This window comes from Camelina sativa, chromosome 18, assembly GCF_030686135.1.
Source record: "Camelina sativa cultivar CO46 ecotype springtype chromosome 18, ASM3068613v1".
NCBI classification, from domain to species: Eukaryota; Viridiplantae; Streptophyta; class Magnoliopsida; order Brassicales; family Brassicaceae; genus Camelina; species Camelina sativa.
In genome coordinates this window covers 356,405-379,173 of record NC_141897.1, presented here as the reverse complement: position 1 = coordinate 379,173, position 22,769 = coordinate 356,405, and the positions used below count along the sequence as shown (strand labels likewise).

Here is a 22,769-nt window from a genome sequence, read left to right as displayed (position 1 = left end):
ATCTTGACGACCACATGAGCTGTAGCAAATTATAACCTTTGACAAATGACTCCACTTATTCTGATTTTTGAGATATCAGAACTAAAGACTTTTGCAATACAAGCAGGATCTTAACTTGAGTCTCCATGTCTGTGTATTCAGCCCACTCACTCTTCTTATAACTCATCCAAAGTTAATCAATAGAATCTGAAACCATCTTCAGTTACCTGGCTTCTTTTACCACTGATCTCACCACCAGTTCCTAGCAAGAGCACATAAATTTCTTGTCATTACCAGAAAAAACTTTAAGACCGCCTATGAAGACTCTGACCCGAGTTTCCTTTAATGATTTATCTCCCAAACAAGTCCATACTGTTGTTACCACATGGAGTCTCTTGTTCGAGGACACAACTGAATATTGTCCACACAAACTTCCAATGCTCCAACATCTCTTTACAAGACTGAACTAATCCTTTTCCAAATGACTTGATCACTCTTCATTTCTTCATGCTTATAAGTTTTTTCATTAACTCATAATAGCATCTTCCATTCACATTTGTTGTTAAACAGTCTCTTTGGGACTCCACCTTACTCCAGCTACTATGTGCCACTGACGAGTACCAACAACAAAATCTGCAACACTTTTCAAAATCCTCGTTGGACCAACCTTGCTGCAACAAACTCCATGATGGTCTGATACAGACCTTATTTCTCACTAACTAAACTTTCTCAATTCACAGGAATCTGACCTTTACCACTGAGACTTGATACTGCAAACCTTAAACCTTCTCAATACTAGTCATACATGCTTTCTACCTCTGGTTCCATACCCTTGTGCAATGTTCCATTTCATAATTCTCAAAGCTTCAACAGATTTAGCTAGCCACTAACACACATAAGTTTCTCTAAACTAAGGTTTCCCCCAGTATCAAGAATCTTAATCCAATGGCTGATCCTAAAACCATTTCTCACTTTAACAAATCATATTGCCTGAAACCATTAATAATCTTGGCTATCCACTTGCAGAATCAGTATACAAAACCTTGAGTTTCATTAGCCTTTTAACCCATGAATATGAAAACACATCGAGTTTCCAGAAACCTTGACAGAGAACCTCACATTGTACCTTGTGATTTCAGCGGAAATAGACTGCAAAGTCTTTAAGAATTGGCTTCGAGATTTGTTAATATTGATCTTCACAACCATGAGTCAAGTCCCCATAACTCACAATATCTACTGAAACTGACGCCTCAAATTTCCAATGAAGAACCTTCATCATTCAGCATCTTTTCATAAATCTTTTCAACACCGATCATATTTTTCCTTTTAATCTAGTGTTCATGCAGTAATCTAGTGTTCATGCAGTAGCCTCAGGACTCAAGGTTGAATCATACTTTAACAACTTTTTATCACCAGCCGAAGTTTTGGCTTTCCTCTTTTTGGTCTTTTCCTCAGCGACTTTGGTTTTAAGATTCAGATCAGGGTTTGAACAAGGAGCAGTAGGTAGCATCTCACCATTCACCTCAATATCAACGAAAAGGTACCAGTCGTCGTTTCTGATGCCTTGGATAGCTTTGCTCAAAATAATCGAGTCTGATAGGTGATTAAACTAAACCTATAATAAAACAAAAACATGATCCTTCCTTAAGTTGATGTTTTTAGCTTAAACCAAAAAAAAAAGAAAGAAAGAAAGACGGGGGTATGATGAACCTTCAAGGCAGAGACAGTGACTTTCCCAAAACTAGGGAAGCATTGTTGGTGCTCGATGCTTATTTTTTCTGTGTATAACACACATGCATGCAGTGAGTAGCAAAAACACACATGCTTATTTTTGAATTTACCAAAATATTAAGAAAAAAAAAAAAGGAGACTATATAAAGATAAGAGAAGAACCTTTAAAGAGCGAGACAGAATCATCTCTGTCAAAACAAAGACCAAGACGGGTTTCTTTATTCGTCGTGAGAAAAACACACTTTGCTGTTTCGTTGGCCATAGTGATAAGAGATTATTGGTGAATAATGGTTTTTTTTTGAAGAAGAAATGAGGCTCTCGCTGTCTCACTAGTCTCTATGGACGGACATTTATATAGGCAAAGAGTAAGTAGCTTCCTGTACTCGTAGAAATCTCAAAAGTCATTTCTCCTTTTTTTTTTCTTTCAAATTAGAAAATTTCCAAATCTAATTTTCTACTAGTTTTTAAATTTGAAGCTCCATTTTATTAACTCATAGCCGCTGCCGATGTTAATAAATACACCGGGCGACGAAACAGTAAATAAATTTATTAAATGACTCATGGGGGGTTGGTTGATACGTGGCCCATTAAACAATTGACTTAGGCCTAATTTACAAGCCGACAAATCGACATTGATCCTCAAGAATTAACTAGATGATACTATATAATTAATTAGATAAGGTGCACGTTATTATTAGGCAGGTAAAAATTAAAATTATTTACAATAATTAAATAGTATTGTACATGTTTTTAGATTTTATCTTATAACATTTTAATATTGAATATAAACCTTTCATAATTCATTTTAATACTCTCTCAGTTCTATTATATAAGAGTTTAAAGACCTTTTTATTCTATTTTCTCAAATTTCTATGTACAATTTTTATTAATATAACAATTTATAATTTTTTGAAGTATGCAGTAGATTTTCCTATTGGTTGAAATTTTATAAATGACATAATATTTATTGTTTATTAATCTTTGTGTTTTTACCTAAAAACTTTTATAGGACCAGGAGTACCATTTAAATATTTATACTATCATAATAAACCATATTTTAAGTTTAATTATACATTTCATCTTAATGCATAGAACTAAATATTTTATATCAAACACAATTAATACATTATATCCAATTTGTATCTTAGTAAGAATCGTAAATACAAATAAAAGTTAACAAAATATAATTCACAAAAAAAAACTGAATCAACTATATTTAAGATGTATTTGTTATGTTGTTATCTCATAAGTACTAATTTTACCTCATGTCATAATCAATTTTAATGAGTGAAATTTATAAAATAAAAACATATATAAAGATATAGAGACATTCTCATCAAATAACTGAAGATTCATTTCTATAAATTATAATTTATTTTGAATTATCTTATGTTTTAACAACATAAAAAAATATTACTAATATCCTTAAGAGTAATTGTTAAAAATATCCTATTTGGGATACCCCTTTTCAAAATTACCCTTTTTGAACATTTTCATTTTTACCCTCTTTTGCACAATTACAACATAATTAATTTTTAGAACTTTTTTTAGGTTTGGATTCTGTATTTTACATTTAGGATATAGTTTTAAGGGATTGATTTAGTATTTGGATTTTAGTGCTTAGTATTTAGTTGTTTTATACATAGAAAAGAGGTATTTTTGAAAATGGACAACATGAAAAGGTGTTTTTAAAAAGTGACATAAGAAAAGGGATACATTCAGTTTAGTAATCACATTTAACTATCTATTTCATCATAAAACCATAATTAACTTCTTCATGGATTAGAGCTAAAATTTTAATAAAAAAATAATATGAGCATCATACGAGATAATATGTAGATTGGTTAGTATTTTAAATTTAACAATAAAAATAATCAGTAAAATCAGTTATCATCCACAAAATTTTTGGAAATCCAAAAATATCCTAAATATTATTCTTCTATATGTCATAATTTCATAAGTAATATTTTTGTCAATTTTCAAAAAACGACTTAGATTAAACCATTGATATATTTATATCATCACAAATGTAGCTTGTAGTCTAAACTAAAAGGAAAATTTTATGAATAAACCAGTGACAAGGAATTGTCATGAAGAACAAAGAAAAATATTAACACACGAGAAACGAGTTCATAGTAAAGTTGGTCAGACATGCGTGAACTGGTTTTTGAACGTGAAGATGACCCATTCATATTTATACTTTTTAACCATTTGTTTATTAACGTCCACGTTCTATTTGTTGTTTTGCTTAAGAGGGTTAATTAAAAAGACTCCAAGGAAGAAATACATTACACGTCAAACCTTTTTAGGGCAAATAATGAACGCTTCATTTATAATGTTTCCATTGGTTACTCTAAGGTAAACATTGCAATTGATAGATGAACAAGAAAAGCAGAGGAAAAACTAATATGAAAACTATGAAAAATAGGACAAGTGTGGTGAACTGGTGATGAAGAGAAAGAATATAAGAGATTCTTTATTAAGACAGTTTAACTAACAAACCTAACCCTACTTGTCCCACTTTCTATTCATACATACTTAATCTCTCCTTCTCTCTAATTCCCCTTTCATACTTAATATCCCATTCTTCTCCCACCAATCTTAAGTACTCACACTTTCTGTTTCCATGGCCAAATCCTTAAATCTTCTACTCTGCCTCTCTGTTCTCATCTGTATCATCGCCGAATCCGCCTTGGCTCAGACATGTTCCAACTACAAATTCTCAAGTAACCGTCTCTTTAAGTCTTGCAACGACCTCTCTGTTCTTGATTCCTTCCTCCACTACTCTTACGATTCTTCTTCTGGCAATCTCCAAATCGCTTATCGCCACACGAAATTCACTACCGGGAAATGGGTTGCATGGGCCGTGAATCCCACGTCCACTGGTATGGTCGGAGCTCAAGCCATTGTGGCTTATCCACAATCAGACGGCACCGTTAGGGCTTACACGTCACCCATCAGCAGCTACCAAACGAGTCTCCAAGAAGCTGAGCTGAGTTTCAACGTCTCAGAGTTGTCTGCCACTTACCAAAACAACGAGATGGTCATCTTTGCAACTCTGAATCTTCCACTTGCAAACGGTTGGATCATTAATACTGTGTGGCAAGATGGGTCTCTTTCAGGGAACAATCCTCTGCCTCATCCAACTTCTGGCAACAACGTTGGCTCTGTTTCTACTATGAATCTTGTATCCGGTGCATCAGGATCCACCTCCACCTCTACCGGAGGAGGAGGAGGAGGAGGAGGAGATTCCAAGCTACGCAAACGCAACGTCAGTCGATAGAGATTTCATCAAAAGAAGTTTTTTTTCTTTCTTTCTTGTTTAAAATTTGGGTTTGATCTCTAATATGCATGATTACAGATACATGGCATACTGAACGGAGTGAGCTGGGGAGTAATGATGCCAATAGGGGCAATCATTGCTCGCTACTTGAAAGTCTCCAAATCAGCAGATCCTGCTTGGTTCTACCTTCATGTCTTCTGCCAGTCTTCTGCTTACATCATTGGTGTTTCTGATTGGGCCACGGGTCTTAAACTGGGCAGAGAATCAGCCGGGATTCAGTTTACCACTCACCGTGCTGTTGGGATCGCTCTCTTCTGCCTCGCAACGATTCAGGTAGATTGCAATTAACAGTAACGTGATTTCTCATAAGAAAAATAAATGCATATTGTATAACTCAATTTTTTGTGGCACACGTTAGGTGTTCGCTATGTTTCTGAGACCCAAACCAGAGCACAAGTACAGAGTCTACTGGAATATTTACCATCATACCATAGGCTATACCGTGATCATCCTTGCACTGGTGAATGTTTTCAAAGGACTAGACATCTTGAGCCCTGCGAAACAGTGGAGAAACGCTTACACCGGTATAATCGTAGTACTGGGCATTGCTGCGGCCGTGCTCGAAGCGTTTACTTGGTATGTAGTCATAAAGAGAGGGAAAACAGAGGAATCTGCCAAAATGGGTCAGCGAGTAGGCAACGATGGTCGGGTCACACTATAAGCGTAGCTTTTGTGTAAAAGATTAGAGAGTGAAAATTTATGGTTGATTTATGGTTTGCTTTTTGGGTTATTACATACAGTATATTTGCTAGATTAAATTAAAATACATTTGATGTTTAATAGTTGTTGAAGTCCTTTGAAGCATTTGACAGTTGTGCTCTTTTACAATATTCACGATGTGTACATGTGACCTCATCCGAGTTTGACAAAGCCTTTTATTCATCAACAGGGAGGTGAGTGTACATGTGAGTACATAAATCAAATAAATTATCTTGTCTCTGTGTGTGTGTGTGTGTGTGTGTGTGAGTGAGAACGTGAGAGAGAGATTGGTTACCTAATAAACAAAAACAAGAAGATGCTTCAAAAATGTCTTTACGAGTGTTTTCAAAAGGGAAGGAAGGATGATTTCCACTGGTTGACTTAAGCAAGATCTCGCGGCTCAAGGGCTGCGATTTCTCTCAAAACCTGACTTTTGTCTGCTTCAAACCTCTCATCCTCTGCAAACATAATGAACCAAACAAAGGATTTTTTAAGTTAAGCAGGAGATGATCGGATACAAACACTTCACTTAACAGGACCTTCATACCTTTGTCTGGTTTCACATCAGCCAACAATCTCAGAAGCTTGCTTCTGTTTGCCACCAGAATGTTGACTATATCCGCAGGCTTGTTTTGGTTTGCAGCAAACAGCTGAACAACAGCAACGATAATCTCAGTACAGTCACGTTGGACTGACATAGTGAAAGTCGTTTTCAAGGTAGTAAAACTATACCTTGAAGACATGGAATGCTTCTATTTGGATGCTCTTGCTTGACTCCTGTAATACAAAGATATTGAATTTAGTTCCCCAAATTAATGTATGATTAACAACATAAATATCGACGAGGGTATTCCGTTAAAGCATCGTACTCTTAGAAGATTCATGAGAATCCTCAAGTTATCCCTTGAGCTCACATATTTCGTCATCACAGCTGAATTTGATCGATCCAGTAATATGTCACCCAATAACTGACAATACAATACAAAACCATCAGACTGATCATGTTCCATTTTATAGTCTCTTGTTCTCGTATAAGTTACCCTACCTTAATAGCGTGCCGTCTGGTTATATAATTACTTGATTCAAGAAGCTTTGAATTGTAGTCTGCAAAAAACTGCAAACCAAAAAGTTTGAAGCATTGTGAGTCTGACACAGGATCTTCAGAGCATAAATGACAATGTTCTGCTTCACGCACAGATCTATGAATCCGTATGTAATGTTAATAAAAATACTTGCCCATTCTTCATTCTTGGTGAGAAACTCGGCAACAGTAGACTTATGCCTTGTCAGCAGTTCCTGTCAAAACAAACAACAGTGTTGGAGTTGGCATTGCGTCCTGATAGTTTGTAGACAGGGAAGCAAAAATGCAAGTTCGTAGGAGTGTTTTGGAACCTTAAAAGTAGCAGCAGCATCGGCAGCAATGTCGAAATTAGGAAGCTGTATGTAATCGAAGAACTTCTTCACATGGTCAGACTCCAAAACATATCTGAATCCAAGGAAATTAATAAACGATTTGTCGTTATTCTCTGAAACAATAATTTTTACTTCACAGGGTTAAAGTAAACCAAAAGATCAGCTCACTTGGCAACAATCTGATGACGAATGCACTCCCTAAACATAGCACCATAGTGTAAAGCCATGTCTGTGTTCTCGAAGCTGACATATATATAACACACGGAAAGGCTATAAAAAAGTTTGAGAAATCGAAAGGATTCTCTTAATTTGAAAAACTACAAACTAAACAGTAACACACACCCTTCTATGAGAACATCCATGAGATCGATGTTGGCTTCTAGATAATCAGATGCAATCAAGCGTGAATTGACTTGTTGCCTCTGTAGATTTGCAACAACTTGTGTAGCATCTTTCCTGGCCTGATTAATATTTCGCAATTCAATCATGGAATTATATAATAAGACATGTCAAAAGAAAGGAAAGATGCCCTTCCAAAAAAGGGAAATAAAGAGTTACCTCCAAGTTGAGTTTAGGGAGACAAGAAATCAAGAGGCGTAGCGTATCCTCTTTAAAGAACTCTTGAGTCAATTGTGCACAAGCTTCAGCTACAGGCTCTGCCTCGCTGTTTCCATAGAGAATCGATTTCATGTCACGGATATTCCGGCTTAATTCCGCCATCTGCAACCACACATATATCAATTTGGAGAACACAGAGAGAGCAACGACATTATTGTTGTAATGAAAGACACCAATTTTTCATGACTTGATGTTTTGTTCGAAAGAGAACCAAACAAACAAACAAAAAAAAAAAACATTGAAAGAAGAAACAAACATGTTTTTTTTTTTTTTTTTGTTAAAAACGGGGAAAAATGAAACCTTTTCATCGCGTTTGGATTCTCGGAGGTCAGGCAGAGAGTTAGAGGGATGGGCGAAGAGAAGGAGATCGCGCGTTTGTCGAACAAGGTCAGCCGGAGTGCGAGGCTTGGACTTGAAAAGCCCTTTCATCTTAGCACCGCCGGTATCGGATTGATCGGAAGGATCTCCGACGCCGTAGACAGAGGAGCTAAGGCTGCCGCTGAGGTGGTGCTGAGACGGAAGCCTCCTCGCCGCCGATGCGGAGGAGGAGGAGGCTTCACGTCCAGCACCTCTCGTTGACACGCACGACCCTATCCTTACACCTTTCCTTCTTCCTCCTCCCCCACCTTTTTTTTTTCTCACAACTCAAAGACAATAATACTATTTCCGAAAAACTGAAACTTTTGTCTCCTCCTCGTGGATATGGGATTCTCGATTCTCTCCTATATCTCCTCGCCTTTCACCATTTTTAGCGCATCAAAGAGAGAAGAAAGAGAACAAATGCCTATTTTCACCTCTCTCTCTTGCTTCCCCCTCGGATTTTAAAACTAATTTATATTTTTTTTTTTATTTTTTTTGGGTGAATTATTGGGGGGGGGGGGGTCATTTTTATAATAATTAAGTAATTTTAGTCAATTGTCCTTCAAAGTGGTCACAAGAAAAATCGAATCCTTGGGTAATTTATTGGTAATATTATTTATATACTACCATCTATAAATTACCATTTTAATAATGAAAACATAAATGGTGAAAGTAGAAGAAGAAGAAGGGTACAGTTGGACAAACAAAAGAAAAGGTCACATGTAAATGAGCTATGGATTGATGGACCAAAGACAAATGACATGTTCACTTTACACCTTCACTCTCTTCCCCCTCACATGTTTGTCTCCTCTTTTGTAATTTTTTTTACTAATTTCTTTCAATACTTATTAGTATTAGACTATTAGTCTGTGTGATACATCCATCTCTCTCAACTCAACGGTCTCGTGACTGACCCATAATCTCTGTAGCAGATTATCCGGCATAATCAGCGGTTATGTCAATACTTGTTCAATTATTTCTTCTTCATATTTTTTTTTTTTTTTTTTTTTGTCTCAAACCAAGATTTTATATATTACAGAAAAATAGGACATTAATTAATTACTTAAATTGCCTTCGTTTATTTTTTAACTTTTTTTTTTCTGCAGTTTACGAAAGAGCGGTTACATACATTATTATTACATAGCAAATGGCTTGCCTCAGAGGAAGCGACGACGACGACCATTATTGACGGGCTTGAAGGAAGTGAGATTCATGAACTTCAACCACGGCTTTTCCCAAACCATCGCCTCGTAGTTCTTGCTCGCTCCTCCGTCATTAGCCGCAACCGTAAGCCGATAATTCGTGCCAGAGACCACCTGAGTCTCGCCGCTAACAACCGTCTCGAACTTGAGTCCCAACTTACTCCGTTTATCGTACTCGGAAACCGCGAACTCGCCGATCTCTACGACGTGAGGGTCTTTGACGTCGCTGATCGGACTCCAGCCACCGATACGGGCCGCCGCGGATACGTCGCATAGAGGGACGACTACCAGGGCGAGAGAGAGGAGAAGAACACGGGAGATGACCTTCATTTATTTTGCTCTGTAACCGTTCGTTGTTGTTTCTTGTTTCCCTCAAACCTTAGATTGATTTATGTTGTTGTATTGCCCAAGATAGGTTTTATGTGCTCTTCTTTATACCAGAGAGGTCCGCCACGTGGCATGACGTGTCGTGGAATTCTAGATTTTTTTTTCTGATTCCATAAAATATTTAATTTCATATTTATGTGAAACTTATTTCTTCTGCTTTGTATTTATATCATAATTTCTTGGTAAAAAACATTTAAAAAAAAAATCAAAACTCATTAATTTCTTGATAAAAATGTACTATTATATTAATGTTAATTAAGTAGTGTATTATCCGTTTTTAAAATTCAGCCTATATATAGACAAATAACAAATTAATTGAGGTCTATCCTCTAACTAAGGGCTGGATTTCATTTATGTATTACTGGCCAACTCCTGCCTACGAATATGAATGTCCAAAAGGATTTTTTTTTTTGACTATTTATAGTCTTCTAACATTATAAGCAAATATTATTTTATAGACAACTATATAGCAAAAGACAAATCAATAAGATGAACTGAGTGTAAAGGACAAAAAAAACCTAATTATCAAGCGAAACATTATAATTGTGATAATAATTGATATAATCAAACAATGTATTAAATATTTCTTGTTTTTTTGTTTTCTTTGCATTTTTGTTGTGTTTGTAGAAACCCGAAAACAGAAGAAAACACAGCTGGACAATGACGTGGTTTGGACAAGTAGGACCGCTGGGGACTGCCACTAGTGTACTGGTTTCATTAGCAAGATGAGAACGCATTCATATTTTCATATTTACTAATTAACAGTTTACACACAGAAACAAAATCAAGAAAGGACCAAACTTACCGGTACGTTCGAAGCACAAAAGAAAGCAATCGTAACCGGAATACTATAATCGAACGGGTTACAAAAATGGGCCGATTTTGATTTTGTGAATTTTGACCACATGTAATTTTCCCAATTCCATCATCTATATATTGACCATATTAGTAAATATCTACACATATATATAACAGGGTAATTTATAAACTTATATGGTACAATAGTGCTGTCCATATGGTATTGTGCTTCGCTCGTATAACTAATCTCCTCCCTTTGATGCAAAAACGTAAGCCCCTGCCGTTGTCATGTAATAATATATATTAGCAAACTTGATATTTTAAATGAATTTATAAAGAAGAATGAGTGTTGATAATTTTGAGTAAGATTAGGGATACCAAGAGTGGGCATCAAGATGGAGAGGAAGATGGTTCCCGCGATCTTGAGAGGAAACCCTGTCTTGATCATGTCTTTGATCTCGATATGCCCTGTCGTGAACCCAACCACGTTAGAGGGTGTTCCCGTGGGGAGCAAGAAAGCGAATTGAGCCCCGATGGCACCTGGAACCATCAGGAGTAGAGGGTGGATTCCCATGGTCTTTGCGATCTCGATCAGTAACGGAACCAACAACGTAGTGGTTGCGTTGTTTGAGGTGAACTCTGTGATGGTAGCAGCGATGAGACAAACGGTTGGAGCAATGGCCCAATAAGGAGCTGTTTCGAGAAAGACCAGCCCTTTTGACAAGACTTCAGCTAAGCCACTTGTGCGCACTCCATCGGCTATAGCGAATCCAGCTCCCAATAACAAGACTATGTTCCATGGAAGCTTCTTGCACTTGCTCCAATCCATCAGCTTCTCTCCTTTTTTAATCTTGCTTGGGATTATAAAGAGCAGTGTCGCCATCATCACACTCACCGTTCCATCCCCAGCCTGGCCGTTGAAGATCACACCCCAGCCGGGGATGTCATCGGTTATGTTTCTTGTCATCCACAACAGTACCAACCCACCAAACACGGCTAGGACCATCTTCTCAGCGAAGTTCATTGGTCCTAACAACTCAAGCTCTCTCTTGAGATGAGATTTATGGAGATAAGGAGACAGAGCTTTCCCTGCGCCTTTGGGACAATACATAACACATAGAACACCCCAAAGGACCACGAATATGCACAATGCCAGTGGGAAGCCAAAGAAGAACCATTGGCTGAAACTGATAGGATCAGCCTCCGGGAAATAACTCTTCCACATTCCCACAAGTATCAGATTCACACCTGTTCCAGTGAGTGTGCTCATTCCACCCACTGCTGCCGAGTAAATCACACCTAGCACCACCGCCCTACAAAACTTCCCCACCGCAGGAGGCACAACTTCCGACGAAGAAGATGAAGAGGGCAGTCTCTGAAGTATCCCCGTAGCGACTGGCATCATCATGACTGCAGCTGCGACGTTGTGCATCCACATGCTCACGAACGCCGTTGTGGCGCAGATGCCAAGCAGAAGCAGCGGCGCGTTTAGCGGCTCTACGCAGAACACCAACGTTATCTATTTCAAGAATTAGATTATCCATTGAGTTATGTTATTATTTAATATTAACTTATCATAATTATATACGTGGTGAGCTCCACTTAACTAGGATGATCTCATACTGTTAATGATCATATAGTGTTCAAAATGATACTAAATAAATAATGACTAAAGTTGTGACTTGTGAACTAATAATTGGATCCCGCACAAACTAAATCATACTCATTGCTTTTGAATAGTCCCGGAAAACAGAGTGTTAACGTGTCTCTCATCTATGTTTTGGTAGCCTTATAAATGGTACAATGGATTGGCCTAAGGGCCATAGTCCATGAAATGACTCCTCATCTATCATACAAAGTATAGGTGAAATATTTTTTTTTTTCAATCTTGAATAGAGGACTCTTTGTATGTTACTAACTTCAATTTATACGATCAACCCACGTGTCTGCATGGACCACTAACCATTGTTATGTTTATTATACTAAATGTTATATATAATTTTTTATAAGTGGGGGGATTCAGTTGAAGCAGCCCACCTAGTTAACGATCATAGTTGTAAACCTCTCTAGTTGATTAGTAGTCACACAAATCATCTTATTCTTGCTTCAATATAAATTTCCTAAAAATGAATTAGAGTCCCCTACATGTTCCATCACCACATCGAACATTCGTTTTTTTTTTTGTCAAACCACATCGAACATTAAAATATAAATAAAAGAACCTCGTTATTCTTCTAACATAAGATGGTGAAAATAGGATAAAATGATGATTAATAACTAAATGAATTATAATATGTGGAAAGAAAGAGAGAAGAAGACAAACGTACGTTAAGGGCGAGTCGGCGGTGGATGTTGTAGTGTTCGACGGCGAGAGCGAGGATGAAGCTGCCGAGGACAAGGGAGATGACGTCATCCATGTAAGAATCGGCCACTACATCCGCCGCCGAGATTCCAAAGAGAGGGAAGAGGAAAAGCGGCGTCATGGAGGTGATGGGCATCGGAACAGCCTCCGTCAACCACCACGCGAACATCCAAGCAAGAACGCCGAGCATGTTTTTGGCCGTCGTCGTTTCATCTCCGCCGAGGCGTACGCATAGACACACGACGGCGCAAAGGAGAGGACCAAGAGCGATGTAACAGTTTTTAGGCGCAAATATTGCCCGAAGTTGTTGCCCCACCGTTTGCCGTTCGAATGGTTCCTCACTATGGACGACCGGTAAAAGCGGAGATTTCAGATCGTCGTCTCCGGCTCCGGCGACGGCGACATCACCACCGTTCATTCTGTTTATTCCGTTTCTAATGGAAGGATCAACAGAAACAAAAAAGAAAAAGATAAATAGAGAAATGTAATTACACCTATGAAGAGAGATGGAGAGGAGCCTTTTTATAAATTTATTAATTTTAATATTATAATGTGTGTGGCAATTTTTTTTTTTGTATAATTATGTGTAGACTTAATTTGTGTGGTCGTATAACAAAATATTCGGTTTTATGAGCGTGAGTGACACATGTTTAGTATTTATTTATGTAAAGGCGTTTATATTTACTCAATGTAATAGAGTTGTTCTTTTATACCTGTAAAATGTTTTTTTTTTTGCTTTGTTTGTTTCTGTTTTGAAAATTTAATTTGTATTTTTCTTTCACCTAAAATGTTAATATCCAACGTGAATCACAAATATTTGCTGGTTCACACAATTTTATTGACAATGTATGGGGTCAGATTAGTAGTTTAGAGACAATTAAATGTATAGTCCTTGAATCGACAAAATCGAATTATTGGATAATGGGTAAACATAATTTAAAGGTCATTTTATATTTGAATATGATTGATGACTTTTCAGTTTCTCTAAGGAAGATATTGTTTGAATTTTTTTCTTTTTAACTTAATATTTTAATATATATATATATATACATATATATATAACTGACCCATGAAAATGATGGGGTCTCTCGCAAATTACAAGTGGCGAAGAAGCTTGTGATGGTTATATACTTTGTCTAGACTTGGAATTTAAAGACAATATCTATTTGCTAATTAATGACCCATGAAATTATTGTCATGTAATAAACTAAGTATTCTAGGGAGTTAAAGCATTAGAAAAATCTGTAATATCAAGAGTTTGTACACAAACTTGATTGTAGGCTATATAGTTTCTTCATTTATGATATAGAGGTATATTCAATCAAATATTTCAAGTAATCTTATATTAAAATAACAAATTTCCTTATTCAATCATGCTTTTTTAAAAGTTAGTAAAATCCAATATTTTTTGTTATAAAAAATTACCTTAAAACTTCTATAAATTCATCCAAAATAACTATAACTCATTAACAACTAAAATCATTCAAAATATAAAGTTGAATACACCCCCACAAATTTAGTTTATCCACAGTATAGCTTTGATTAATATGTTATACTCCATCAATTTCTTATTAATCCATTTTTTAGACTTTTCACACATATTAAGAAACATATTATAAATTGATTGTAAATGCATTTTTGTGATTTATAATTTTCTATAACTTTAAACCAATACAGTAGTATTTTTTTTTGAAAAAGAATACAGTAGTATTCAATGACTTTTTTTTTGAAGCTTAATATTCACCAATAATAACTAATAAATATTGCATAAAAAACTTTAGAAATCTATTTTTAAAAATGTATGTTTCCCCTAGAAAATGGATTAATAAAGAAAGGAGGGAGCATGAATAGTAGAAAATAGAATAATCTAATATTTGAATAATACAAAATCAGCTGAATAAGTTTATATAAAATTATCATTAAGACATTATATCGCAAGTTCTGGTAAATTAATAACATTTTGTTTATTTCTAATTATACTTTTGATATAATTGTATCGAAATCATTTTTTAAAAAATTGTAAAAATAGTGAAATTTGGAATTATAAGAAAAGAAATGAATTAACATTTTCAAAACTTGAAAAAAATAGTATACTAGTTACATCCTTATATTTCCTAATCTAAAAAAATAAAACAATTAATAAAAAAAATATGAAACTAATCTAAAAGTTGCATAAAAAGTTGAAAACATCTTATATTATGAAACAAACCGAAACCTCTCAAACATCTTATATTTTGAAACGGAGGGAGTATTATATTTATAGATGCCAACCATTTCTATTATTATTTGTAATTTCGTACGCCACACAAATGTTTTTTTTTATCGACAAGAATGAAAACTTAAAAGAGGTTATGAAAATGGTGCGATAGATAGAAATAAATGAGGAAAAAAGAGAAGGAACTGCTGAAAGCCAAACAGTTGGCAAGAGTAGAGAGAGAGAGAGAGAGAGAGAGAGACGTTATATTATGCAGCCTTTGGTACTCCTCCAGAGCCCAACTTCCCTGGTTCATACCTTCCTCTTTTTTTTGTCCTTTTTCTCCAATAATAAGAAGAATACTATTATTGTAATAATCATTATTCATATACTTACAAAACTATGAAGAAATGTTCAAAAATCGAACTTGTATTTGGTGGCTGGCCAATCTTTTAATTTGTCTGTCAAATCTCTTTTAAGATATATCAAACTTGGATAGCCTACACTTGGTCTAACAAATAAGCTCACACAGAGAGACATGCATGTTATATTATTTACGTACGATGAGGTTTGCTATATCCAGTTTGCAAACAAAAAGTAAGACTAAGAAGTAGTATTCCCTTAAATAATCGAATATAAATAAGATGACATAACGAGAGAGAGAAAGAGATGGGTGTGGTACCAATAATAATCTTTGTTTTGAAGGGGTCCAAAACGATCAGGTTGAATTAGAGCCAGTAGGGATGACACGTTGGCAGATCACATTGATGATTTGATCATGAATCAGTATTACTCATCAAAGAAATGGAATATATTTCATAATTAAGCTCTGTATTTGAAGTATTGAAATAATATCTCATCATGACTCAGGTGACGTGGCTGTCATTATTCCAGTACCATTTCAAAAGACAAAAGGGTTAGTCCGTTGATTATCAACTAGTTTTAATCAACTGAGCTGATGCGGTGAAGTCTATCCAACCTTACCCCATAACATTATTTAGACGTGTATTTGTATTGTACAAGTCAAATCCAATTCATCATCCTACAGTACGCTAATCAAATTTCAATTTTTGTTTTTAATTAGTTTCTTAAAGTCTTATTTTTAGTAGAGAAATGTGTTAAAGGCCGTCACACCAATCTTTCAACAAATGAATTTTTACCCGTAAGCTATTCATTTGTTTGTTGTCAGTATGTATAACTGGACGCCATACAAAAATTCTTCCCTAACCTACTACTTGTCGTGATGGATTTTGATAAGATAATCATCAGAGAAAACGAAGAGATGCATAATAAACAAATGCGTATAAGACATGAGTTTATAAAAAAATTAGGGAAGGAGTACCAAAGTTTAAATTCTACAGTTTGGTATAATACCCAAAACGGAGGTGAACAAGTTCAAGTTTCTCTCTCAATGTCCCACTCACATGCCACATTAGGCTAAGTCGCATTTATTCTGTATTTGTTCGGGGTCGTACTACTATGAGGCTCAAACTTACTTCGACACATGGCGCTAACGCTAACTATCAATTGTGGGGGAGATTTACTTCTAAAGATTACAAAACACAATTCAAGATCTGCTGAACCACAAGTCTTCTCTTATGAATCTCTCTCATTGGTCACTGTTAATTACAGAGACAACGCATATAATAAAAACAAAGTCTTTTTTTTTTATTCTTTTGTCTTTCAAGTTGTAAGCAGAAGAAATAACAAACATTTTGAAGAAGGACGCAGTGATGAAAAACACGGTTCAGTTTGATAAGCAGATCACTTTATGTTATGGGTCTCTATGGCTCTCCTCCAAGCTCAACTCTCAGGTTGTCATAAGGGTACACTCTTGGTGTCTGCAACAACAAAATAAGAGATGATCATGTAATGAATACCACAATGGTAAGTGGTAAGAAAGAAACACAACAGCAGAGATATGAGATGCCACAGAACAAGTTCAAGAGTAAAAGAAGAGCACCAGTTCATCTCACGTATAAACAAGAAACTATAGAGCAGCTTCTTAGCCCTAATGAGAATCTGGCAACTCAGTAAATGGTAAGATCATAAGCGTGCAAGAGATACATGAAGCCTCTTTAGAGGTGTTTTACTTGAAATCCTTGAACACAAGACCCATCACAGTATAGCCTTTGGCACATACAAAGTGTATGATTATTGGCCAGTGGACACTAAGAGAACTAACTCAATATATTTTAGCTGCTGCCTGCTGATACACCCGCCTCTAAGAGGCTTCATGTATCTCTTGCACGGGTATGACCTTAGCATTTAGCGAGTTCCCAAGAACATAGAGAGTGTTACTTTAACTAATAACTAGTATGTACGGGGTCAATCAAAATCAATTAAGAGAGGATGATGGAAACCAATGTGGATATAAGATCCATCTCTTCCGGTACATTGGTGAGAGATGCAAAAGCAAACAGCAAGAATGGTCTTTTGTGTTCATACACAAGACAAATGCAAAACCTAGGGAGCTAAATATTGGGGGGGGGGGGGGGGGGGGCATTCAGCAAATGAAGAAACAGAGATTGAGAACATTCTGTTAAATGGGGGGGTTGGAATCTAGGTTAACTTTTCACATGGTTTTTTCCAAAAGTTCCAGTAAAAACATTATCTCAGTTTTCACATTTAGGGTGTAGTGAAAACGATAATGAGGTTGATGAAACAACAACAGAATAGCTCTTGCAATGCATAGGGATATTATAGCAAAGCACAAATGACACTCAGGACAAAGCGGGTTGGGTATTATTTGACTTACAAAAGGAACTGTGGAAGCTTTGTCGTTGAAAACAGCGAGCAGACCAAGAGCCGCAAAGAACCCTAGACCGCCACTCAACCATGCCAATGCTTCATACTGCTCATCATCATCCCCCAACAAAACAAATCTCAATTCAGAAACAATCAATTTACTACTAAAATCTAAATAGATACAAACATACCTTTCCGACGGTATCAGCAATACGATCAATGCAAGGTTCGGGAAAGGCAGTCCCGTTGTCCCACATGAGCTCGTCGTTAACCGAAAGCTGAGTCGCAATTAAGAATCAATAATAGATAGAGAGATTCGGGTTTCCCAAAAAAATCGAAAGCCAAGAAGAGATTTTGTTTTTGGACTCACAGGCTTATTGGGGACGATGTGTTTGCCGACGGGGAGACCCATTCCGGAGCGTTGACGAAGTGAAGACCCGACGGATCTGGCGACGACGCCGTTTCCACCCATGATTCGTGATGCCACACCGCTCAATCTTCCAGCCATCTTTTTTTTTTTTTTGCCTTCTTCTCTTTCACGGTTTCTGATGGGATCCAACCACAAATCAAATCAATCGATTTTCAGATAATATCGATTGAGAACAAACTTGTTGTACTGAGCGAGCGAGCGAGCGATCGATCGATCGAGCTCTTAAACGCTGTCGTTTAAATTCAAGGACAATTCAGTAATTTTCTTTTACGCTTTTCTAAAAACAAAACCAGCAAAAGGAGTGAGTGAGTGAGTTGAGTGATGAGGATTAGGAAACTTTTGACTTGTCTCTGATCAATAAATTTCGACAAGGAAATCAGACTATAGAATTCTTTTAGTATGACGGTTTCTATATATTCATTTGGGGACTCTTGCATCACCATTCAATAATCAGGTTATTCCATGATTCAATCCAGTTTAATTAAGAGAAAGAAAGACATGCACGAAGAAATCACTTGAATTGATTCCATAGCATAGCAAACCTACACAAAAGCATAACCAAGTCTCACTCTCTCTCTCTCACACACACACCATTACTTGTCTCAACTTAAAACAGAGAAAAACTAGTCAATAATGTAACTTGTCCCAAAATGAAAAACATATGTAGTAGTAGAGTAGAAGAGAGGGAGAGAGAGTGATAGATAGTTTAATAGGGCTTCCTTTAGCTAGCCAGCGTTGTTGTTGTTGTTGTTGTTGCCAGGAGGTATAACAACAATCTTGAGAACACCAAATTCTACATCCCAACTGATGGTGTGGCTTGAAACTACAGGTAGAAATCTGGAAGGAGGACTTATGATCAATCCTACGTAGGTTCGTCCGCTCCCATCATGCTCATACGCGTCCTTGATCTCAGCTTTGAATCTGATTCCATTCTCATACACATCAACTTGTACATCATCCTTATAAACACTTGGCAAGTCTGCTGCATAGTAAAGCCCTGTTCCCACTATTGCAGTACCAAACAGTACTCCCTTGCGACCTTTCACTATGTACGGATGATCCTCCAAACGTATCCCGGATTGGCCTGTCGCATGCATGCGTACGTGTTCCAACCCAAATTGTCAGATCGTGTATTATTTTGCAACAACGTAACTATTGGATATGGCCGGCATGAAAAGATTGTGACTAATAATTAGCTTTAAAAGAGGAATATAATTAATGGGATCGATCGAACCTGTGAAAGGAGGCACGGTGAGAGTACACTTGTCGTTGTTGTTGTGGTTCTGTTGATCCTTGTTCACCTTAACCCTTGACCTTGAGAGAATCATCCTCAAAACACCATCTTTCATTTTGACATCCTCCAGGCCAGTGATCTCGCAGCAGTCACAGCCAAGAACTGCTGTTCCAGAGTACTCACGCACGCCGTCCATGTCGTGGACAGTCTCGTCGGAGAAAAACACAACCTTTTGTCTAACGGCGTCAACTCTGAGGCGAACGGCGTCGTCAGTATTGACCGTGATCGATCATGAAGTTGGTGATGGTCCAAGAGAAGGATCGAGAATCCCTCCTAATAACCGTTAGACGAGAAATCAAATGTGATCATGTGTGGAGTCCTTTTATGGAAACCAAGGATATGTCACACCTACTTTCCTTATGTCCCTATTTATATGTGGGATTGTACTAAGGGCGTAGCCCTAGTTCCCTTGTACTATAAAAGGGCTCTAGCCGACATTGTATTATGTATTCTAATGGAAATCCATCGATTCTCATATTCTCTTTGTTAAACACACACATCATCTCTCTAATTCTCACACATATCTACACTACTTCCGCTAATCCTAACATGGTATCAGAGCCAAGGCCTATTCTTCTCGATAGTGTGGACTACCACCCGTGGATGTCCAGTCCCACAAATTTCACGCTACAGATTTCCAATCCTGAGCGTGAGGGGGTGTGTTAGAATATATACCACATCGAAGAAACATAATTCCTTGGGCAATATATATAGTATGTGGCAACCCTCCTCTCTTGAGCTAGCTTTTGGGAGTGAGTTAGGCCCATTACTAATATGGTATCAAAGCATGTTATTCGATCTATAAATCTCTAAACATACTCTTCATACTTCTATTCTCCAGCTATACTCGATATTCAATTCATTATATTCGCTTTTTTCTCTTTATACTCGCTATTCTACCCGCTTATACTCAGATCTGTGACTATGGAGAACAACAAACCAATTGTTACTCCAGTGGTGCTCAAAGGAGCAAATTACTTGTTGTGGAAAAGAACCACAAAGACCGCACTTAGTGGCCGGGGACTATGGATCCATGTTGAGACGGATCAACTTCCCAAGAAAGCCATCAAGGAGGACGGTAAAGCATAAAAGGAAGACAAGGAGGCTGATCTAGAAAAGGAAGTCAAGTGGTTCCAAGAAGATCAGACCGTGCTTGCTATTCTCCAAAACTCGCTGGACGCAGCAATCCTTGAAGCATACTCGTATTGCGAGACGGCCAAGGAGTTGTGGGAGACGCTTGCGAATGTTTTTGGAAACGTGACCAACTTAACTCGAGTGTTTGAGGTTGAGAAGGCTATCAACTGTCTTCACCAAGAAGACTTTGAGTTCACGAAGCACTTTGGAAAGTTTAGGTTTTTATGGGCTGAACTTGAGATACTACGACCAAGCACCATAGATCCGGCCATCCTAAATGAGAGAAAAGAACAAGATAAGGTCTTTGGTCTCTTATTAACTCTCAACCCTGCATTTAACGACCTCATCAAGCATATCCTTAGAGGTGATAAGCTACCAACTCTTGAGGATGTGTGCTCTCAAGTTCAGAAAGAACAAGGTTCACTTGGTCTCTTTAGCGGCAAGGAGGAATTACTCACCGCCAACAAAGGAGTCTAAAAGCATGAGGATAAGGTGGTGGTATGCGACCATTGTAAGAAAAAGGGTCATATGAAGGACAAATGCTGGATTCTTCACCCTCATCTTAAGCCGGCGAAGTTCAAGGCAAATCTCTCACAAGAAGGAACGAGTGGTCAAGGTACCGGTATGGTGAATCAAGGAGGTGCAGCAGCCACGACCATGACGGTTTCCTATGGAGACTTTATGCGTAAATCCGACTTGGTGGCTCTCATCAAGTCCATCTCTGCACTAAAAGATTCCAGTACCACATTCTTTGCTTCAAAACCTAATAAATCTCTTGTTGTTGACTCGGGTGCTTCTCACCATATGATAAGTAACCCTAATCTCATACACAACATAAAACCAGATTTAGGCAATGTTACCATTGCTAATGGATATCGTATACCGGTTAAAGGAGTAGGAGACTTGAATCTTTTTAATAAGAATTCCAAAGCTTTCTTTATGCCTACCTTTACTTCTAATCTTCTATCGGTTAAGAAAGCTACTACTGATCTAAATTGTTATACTATTTTTGTGCCTAATAGTGTACATTTTCAGGATATTGAGACTGGAAAGATTCTTGGAGAAGGGGACGCTAGAGGAGATCTCTATGTCCTAGAGAATAACTCATCAAGTTCATCTAATTTTTTTCGTTTTTATCGAACCTTAATGTTATTTCAAGTGATGTTTGGCATGCTAGACTAGGCCACCCTCACTCTCGTGCTTTCGAATTAATGTTGCCTAATGTTTCGTTTGATAATTCTAGTTGTGAGTCTTGTATTCTTGGCAAACATTGCAAGTCTATTTTCCCTAAATCTACTACAATTTATGAACATTGCTTTGATTTAGTACACTCTGATGTGTGGACATCTCCCTGCCTATCTAGAGATAATAACAAGTATTTTGTGACTTTTATTGATTAGAAATCTAAGTATACTTGGCTTACATTGCTACCATCTAAAGATAGAGTCTATGATGCCTTTGTTAATTTTCAGAATTATGTTAATAATCATTTCAATGCTAAAATAAAGGTACTAAGATTGGATAATGGGGGAGAATACACAAGCCACAAGTTAAAAGAACATCTTTCAAAACATGCCATTTTACAGCAAAGAAGTTGCCCATACACGCTACAACAAAATGGAGTGGCGGAAAGGAAGAACAGACACCTTATGGAGGTTGCAAGGTCTATGATGTTCCACAACAATGTCACTAAGAGGTATTGGGGAGATGCGGTGATGATGGCTTGTTACCTGATCAGTAGGACGCCAACAAAAGTGTTACACGATGTATCACCTTATGAGGTACTAAACAAAACCAAACCTTCTTTAAGCCACTTACGCGTGTTTGGTTGTGTTTGTTTTGTTTTAATACCAGGTGAACAACGGAGTAAACTCGACGCCAAGAGCACTAGATGCATGTTCATTGGCTATTCAACAAGTCAAAAAGGGTACAAGTGTTATGATCCGACTAATGGCCGTACACTCATTTCACGAGATGTGAAGTTTCTTGAACCCCAAGGTTACTACGACAAGAAGGATTGGGACAGCTTGAAGGATTTGTCCCATTCAAACTCGGATCGGGCAACAAATCTGCGATT

At 37.1% G+C, this 22,769-nt stretch overlaps 7 protein-coding genes across 8 annotated transcripts; 1 reads left to right on the top strand and 6 right to left on the bottom strand.

Moving 5' to 3' along the window:
- Positions 1 to 1,336: 1,336 nt before the first annotated feature.
- LOC147921288 (uncharacterized) lies at positions 1,337 to 1,972 on the bottom strand. The gene is made up of 3 exons (XM_087499687.1): positions 1,873 to 1,972; positions 1,690 to 1,757; positions 1,337 to 1,588 (listed from the first exon to the last, which is right to left on the bottom strand). The coding sequence occupies exons 1-3, from the start codon at positions 1,970 to 1,972 to the stop codon at positions 1,337 to 1,339; spliced, it is 420 nt and encodes a 139-aa protein (XP_087355813.1).
- Positions 1,973 to 4,121: 2,149 nt separating this feature from the next.
- Positions 4,122 to 5,883, top strand: LOC104760136 (cytochrome b561 and DOMON domain-containing protein At5g47530). The gene is made up of 3 exons (XM_010483006.3): positions 4,122 to 4,981; positions 5,072 to 5,326; positions 5,412 to 5,883. The coding sequence occupies exons 1-3, from the start codon at positions 4,337 to 4,339 to the stop codon at positions 5,712 to 5,714; spliced, it is 1,203 nt and encodes a 400-aa protein (XP_010481308.1). The 5' UTR covers positions 4,122 to 4,336; the 3' UTR covers positions 5,715 to 5,883.
- Positions 5,884 to 5,914: 31 nt separating this feature from the next.
- Positions 5,915 to 8,915, bottom strand: LOC104760137 (putative MO25-like protein At5g47540). Of its 2 annotated transcripts, none has more exons than XR_015588946.1 (11): positions 8,084 to 8,915; positions 7,724 to 7,885; positions 7,508 to 7,626; positions 7,334 to 7,408; positions 7,145 to 7,238; positions 6,985 to 7,048; positions 6,798 to 6,866; positions 6,622 to 6,720; positions 6,485 to 6,529; positions 6,300 to 6,402; positions 5,915 to 6,210 (listed from the first exon to the last, which is right to left on the bottom strand). XR_015588946.1 is itself a non-coding variant. In XM_010483007.3 (11 exons), exons 1-11 carry the CDS (start codon positions 8,210 to 8,212, stop codon positions 6,134 to 6,136), a joined length of 1,032 nt encoding a protein of 343 aa, XP_010481309.1. In that variant the 5' UTR covers positions 8,213 to 8,915; the 3' UTR covers positions 5,915 to 6,133. The 2 variants fall into 2 exon arrangements, 1 of the variants encoding a protein (XP_010481309.1); XM_010483007.3 differs by having other exon boundaries at positions 6,989 to 7,048.
- A 287-nt stretch (positions 8,916 to 9,202) lies between these two features.
- LOC104760138 (cysteine proteinase inhibitor 5) lies at positions 9,203 to 9,882 on the bottom strand. Its single transcript, XM_010483008.3, has one exon. It carries the CDS (start codon positions 9,673 to 9,675, stop codon positions 9,301 to 9,303), a length of 375 nt encoding a protein of 124 aa, XP_010481310.1. The 5' UTR covers positions 9,676 to 9,882; the 3' UTR covers positions 9,203 to 9,300.
- Positions 9,883 to 10,643: 761 nt separating this feature from the next.
- On the bottom strand, positions 10,644 to 13,594 carry LOC104760135 (tonoplast dicarboxylate transporter). Its single transcript, XM_010483004.3, has 3 exons — positions 12,858 to 13,594; positions 10,909 to 12,049; positions 10,644 to 10,807 (listed from the first exon to the last, which is right to left on the bottom strand). The coding sequence occupies exons 1-3, from the start codon at positions 13,308 to 13,310 to the stop codon at positions 10,773 to 10,775; spliced, it is 1,629 nt and encodes a 542-aa protein (XP_010481306.1). The 5' UTR covers positions 13,311 to 13,594; the 3' UTR covers positions 10,644 to 10,772.
- Positions 13,595 to 16,661: 3,067 nt separating this feature from the next.
- On the bottom strand, positions 16,662 to 18,594 carry LOC104760134 (NADH dehydrogenase [ubiquinone] 1 beta subcomplex subunit 8, mitochondrial). The gene is made up of 4 exons (XM_010483002.3): positions 18,205 to 18,594; positions 18,026 to 18,112; positions 17,845 to 17,940; positions 16,662 to 16,927 (listed from the first exon to the last, which is right to left on the bottom strand). Exons 1-4 carry the CDS (start codon positions 18,340 to 18,342, stop codon positions 16,871 to 16,873), a joined length of 378 nt encoding a protein of 125 aa, XP_010481304.1. The 5' UTR covers positions 18,343 to 18,594; the 3' UTR covers positions 16,662 to 16,870.
- Positions 18,595 to 18,763: 169 nt separating this feature from the next.
- LOC104763001 (uncharacterized) lies at positions 18,764 to 20,036 on the bottom strand. Its single transcript, XM_010486426.2, has 2 exons — positions 19,499 to 20,036; positions 18,764 to 19,348 (listed from the first exon to the last, which is right to left on the bottom strand). Exons 1-2 carry the CDS (start codon positions 19,692 to 19,694, stop codon positions 18,990 to 18,992), a joined length of 555 nt encoding a protein of 184 aa, XP_010484728.2. The 5' UTR covers positions 19,695 to 20,036; the 3' UTR covers positions 18,764 to 18,989.
- Positions 20,037 to 22,769: the final 2,733 nt, after the last annotated feature.

Coding starts and splice junctions, on each gene's coding strand:
- LOC104760137 (XM_010483007.3), bottom strand. CDS start 8,212: ATGAAAGGGCTTTTCAAGTCCAAGCCTCGCACTCCGGCTGACCTTGTT. Junction 7,886..8,083: donor AATCCAAACGCGATGAAAAG/GTTTCATTTTTC, acceptor GTGTGGTTGCAG/ATGGCGGAATTAAGCCGGAA. Junction 6,867..6,988: donor TCACCAAGAATGAAGAATGG/GCAAGTATTTTT, acceptor TTTGGTTTGCAG/TTTTTTGCAGACTACAATTC.
- LOC104760134 (XM_010483002.3), bottom strand. CDS start 18,342: ATGGCTGGAAGATTGAGCGGTGTGGCATCACGAATCATGGGTGGAAAC. Junction 17,941..18,025: donor TTGCTGATACCGTCGGAAAG/GTATGTTTGTAT, acceptor GATGATGAGCAG/TATGAAGCATTGGCATGGTT. Junction 16,928..17,844: donor AAGCTTCCACAGTTCCTTTT/GTAAGTCAAATA, acceptor TTGTTGTTGCAG/ACACCAAGAGTGTACCCTTA.
- LOC104760138 (XM_010483008.3), bottom strand. CDS start 9,675: ATGAAGGTCATCTCCCGTGTTCTTCTCCTCTCTCTCGCCCTGGTAGTC.
- LOC104763001 (XM_010486426.2), bottom strand. CDS start 19,694: ATGGACGGCGTGCGTGAGTACTCTGGAACAGCAGTTCTTGGCTGTGAC. Junction 19,349..19,498: donor CACCGTGCCTCCTTTCACAG/GTTCGATCGATC, acceptor TGCATGCGACAG/GCCAATCCGGGATACGTTTG.
- LOC104760135 (XM_010483004.3), bottom strand. CDS start 13,310: ATGAACGGTGGTGATGTCGCCGTCGCCGGAGCCGGAGACGACGATCTG. Junction 12,050..12,857: donor ACCGCCGACTCGCCCTTAAC/GTACGTTTGTCT, acceptor TTCTTGAAATAG/ATAACGTTGGTGTTCTGCGT. Junction 10,808..10,908: donor CATCTTGATGCCCACTCTTG/GTATCCCTAATC, acceptor TGACAACGGCAG/GGGCTTACGTTTTTGCATCA.
- LOC147921288 (XM_087499687.1), bottom strand. CDS start 1,972: ATGGCCAACGAAACAGCAAAGTGTGTTTTTCTCACGACGAATAAAGAA. Junction 1,758..1,872: donor TTCTGTCTCGCTCTTTAAAG/GTTCTTCTCTTA, acceptor TGTTATACACAG/AAAAAATAAGCATCGAGCAC. Junction 1,589..1,689: donor TCACTGTCTCTGCCTTGAAG/GTTCATCATACC, acceptor TTATAGGTTTAG/TTTAATCACCTATCAGACTC.
- LOC104760136 (XM_010483006.3), top strand. CDS start 4,337: ATGGCCAAATCCTTAAATCTTCTACTCTGCCTCTCTGTTCTCATCTGT. Junction 4,982..5,071: donor CCAAGCTACGCAAACGCAAC/GTCAGTCGATAG, acceptor GCATGATTACAG/ATACATGGCATACTGAACGG. Junction 5,327..5,411: donor TCTGCCTCGCAACGATTCAG/GTAGATTGCAAT, acceptor GGCACACGTTAG/GTGTTCGCTATGTTTCTGAG.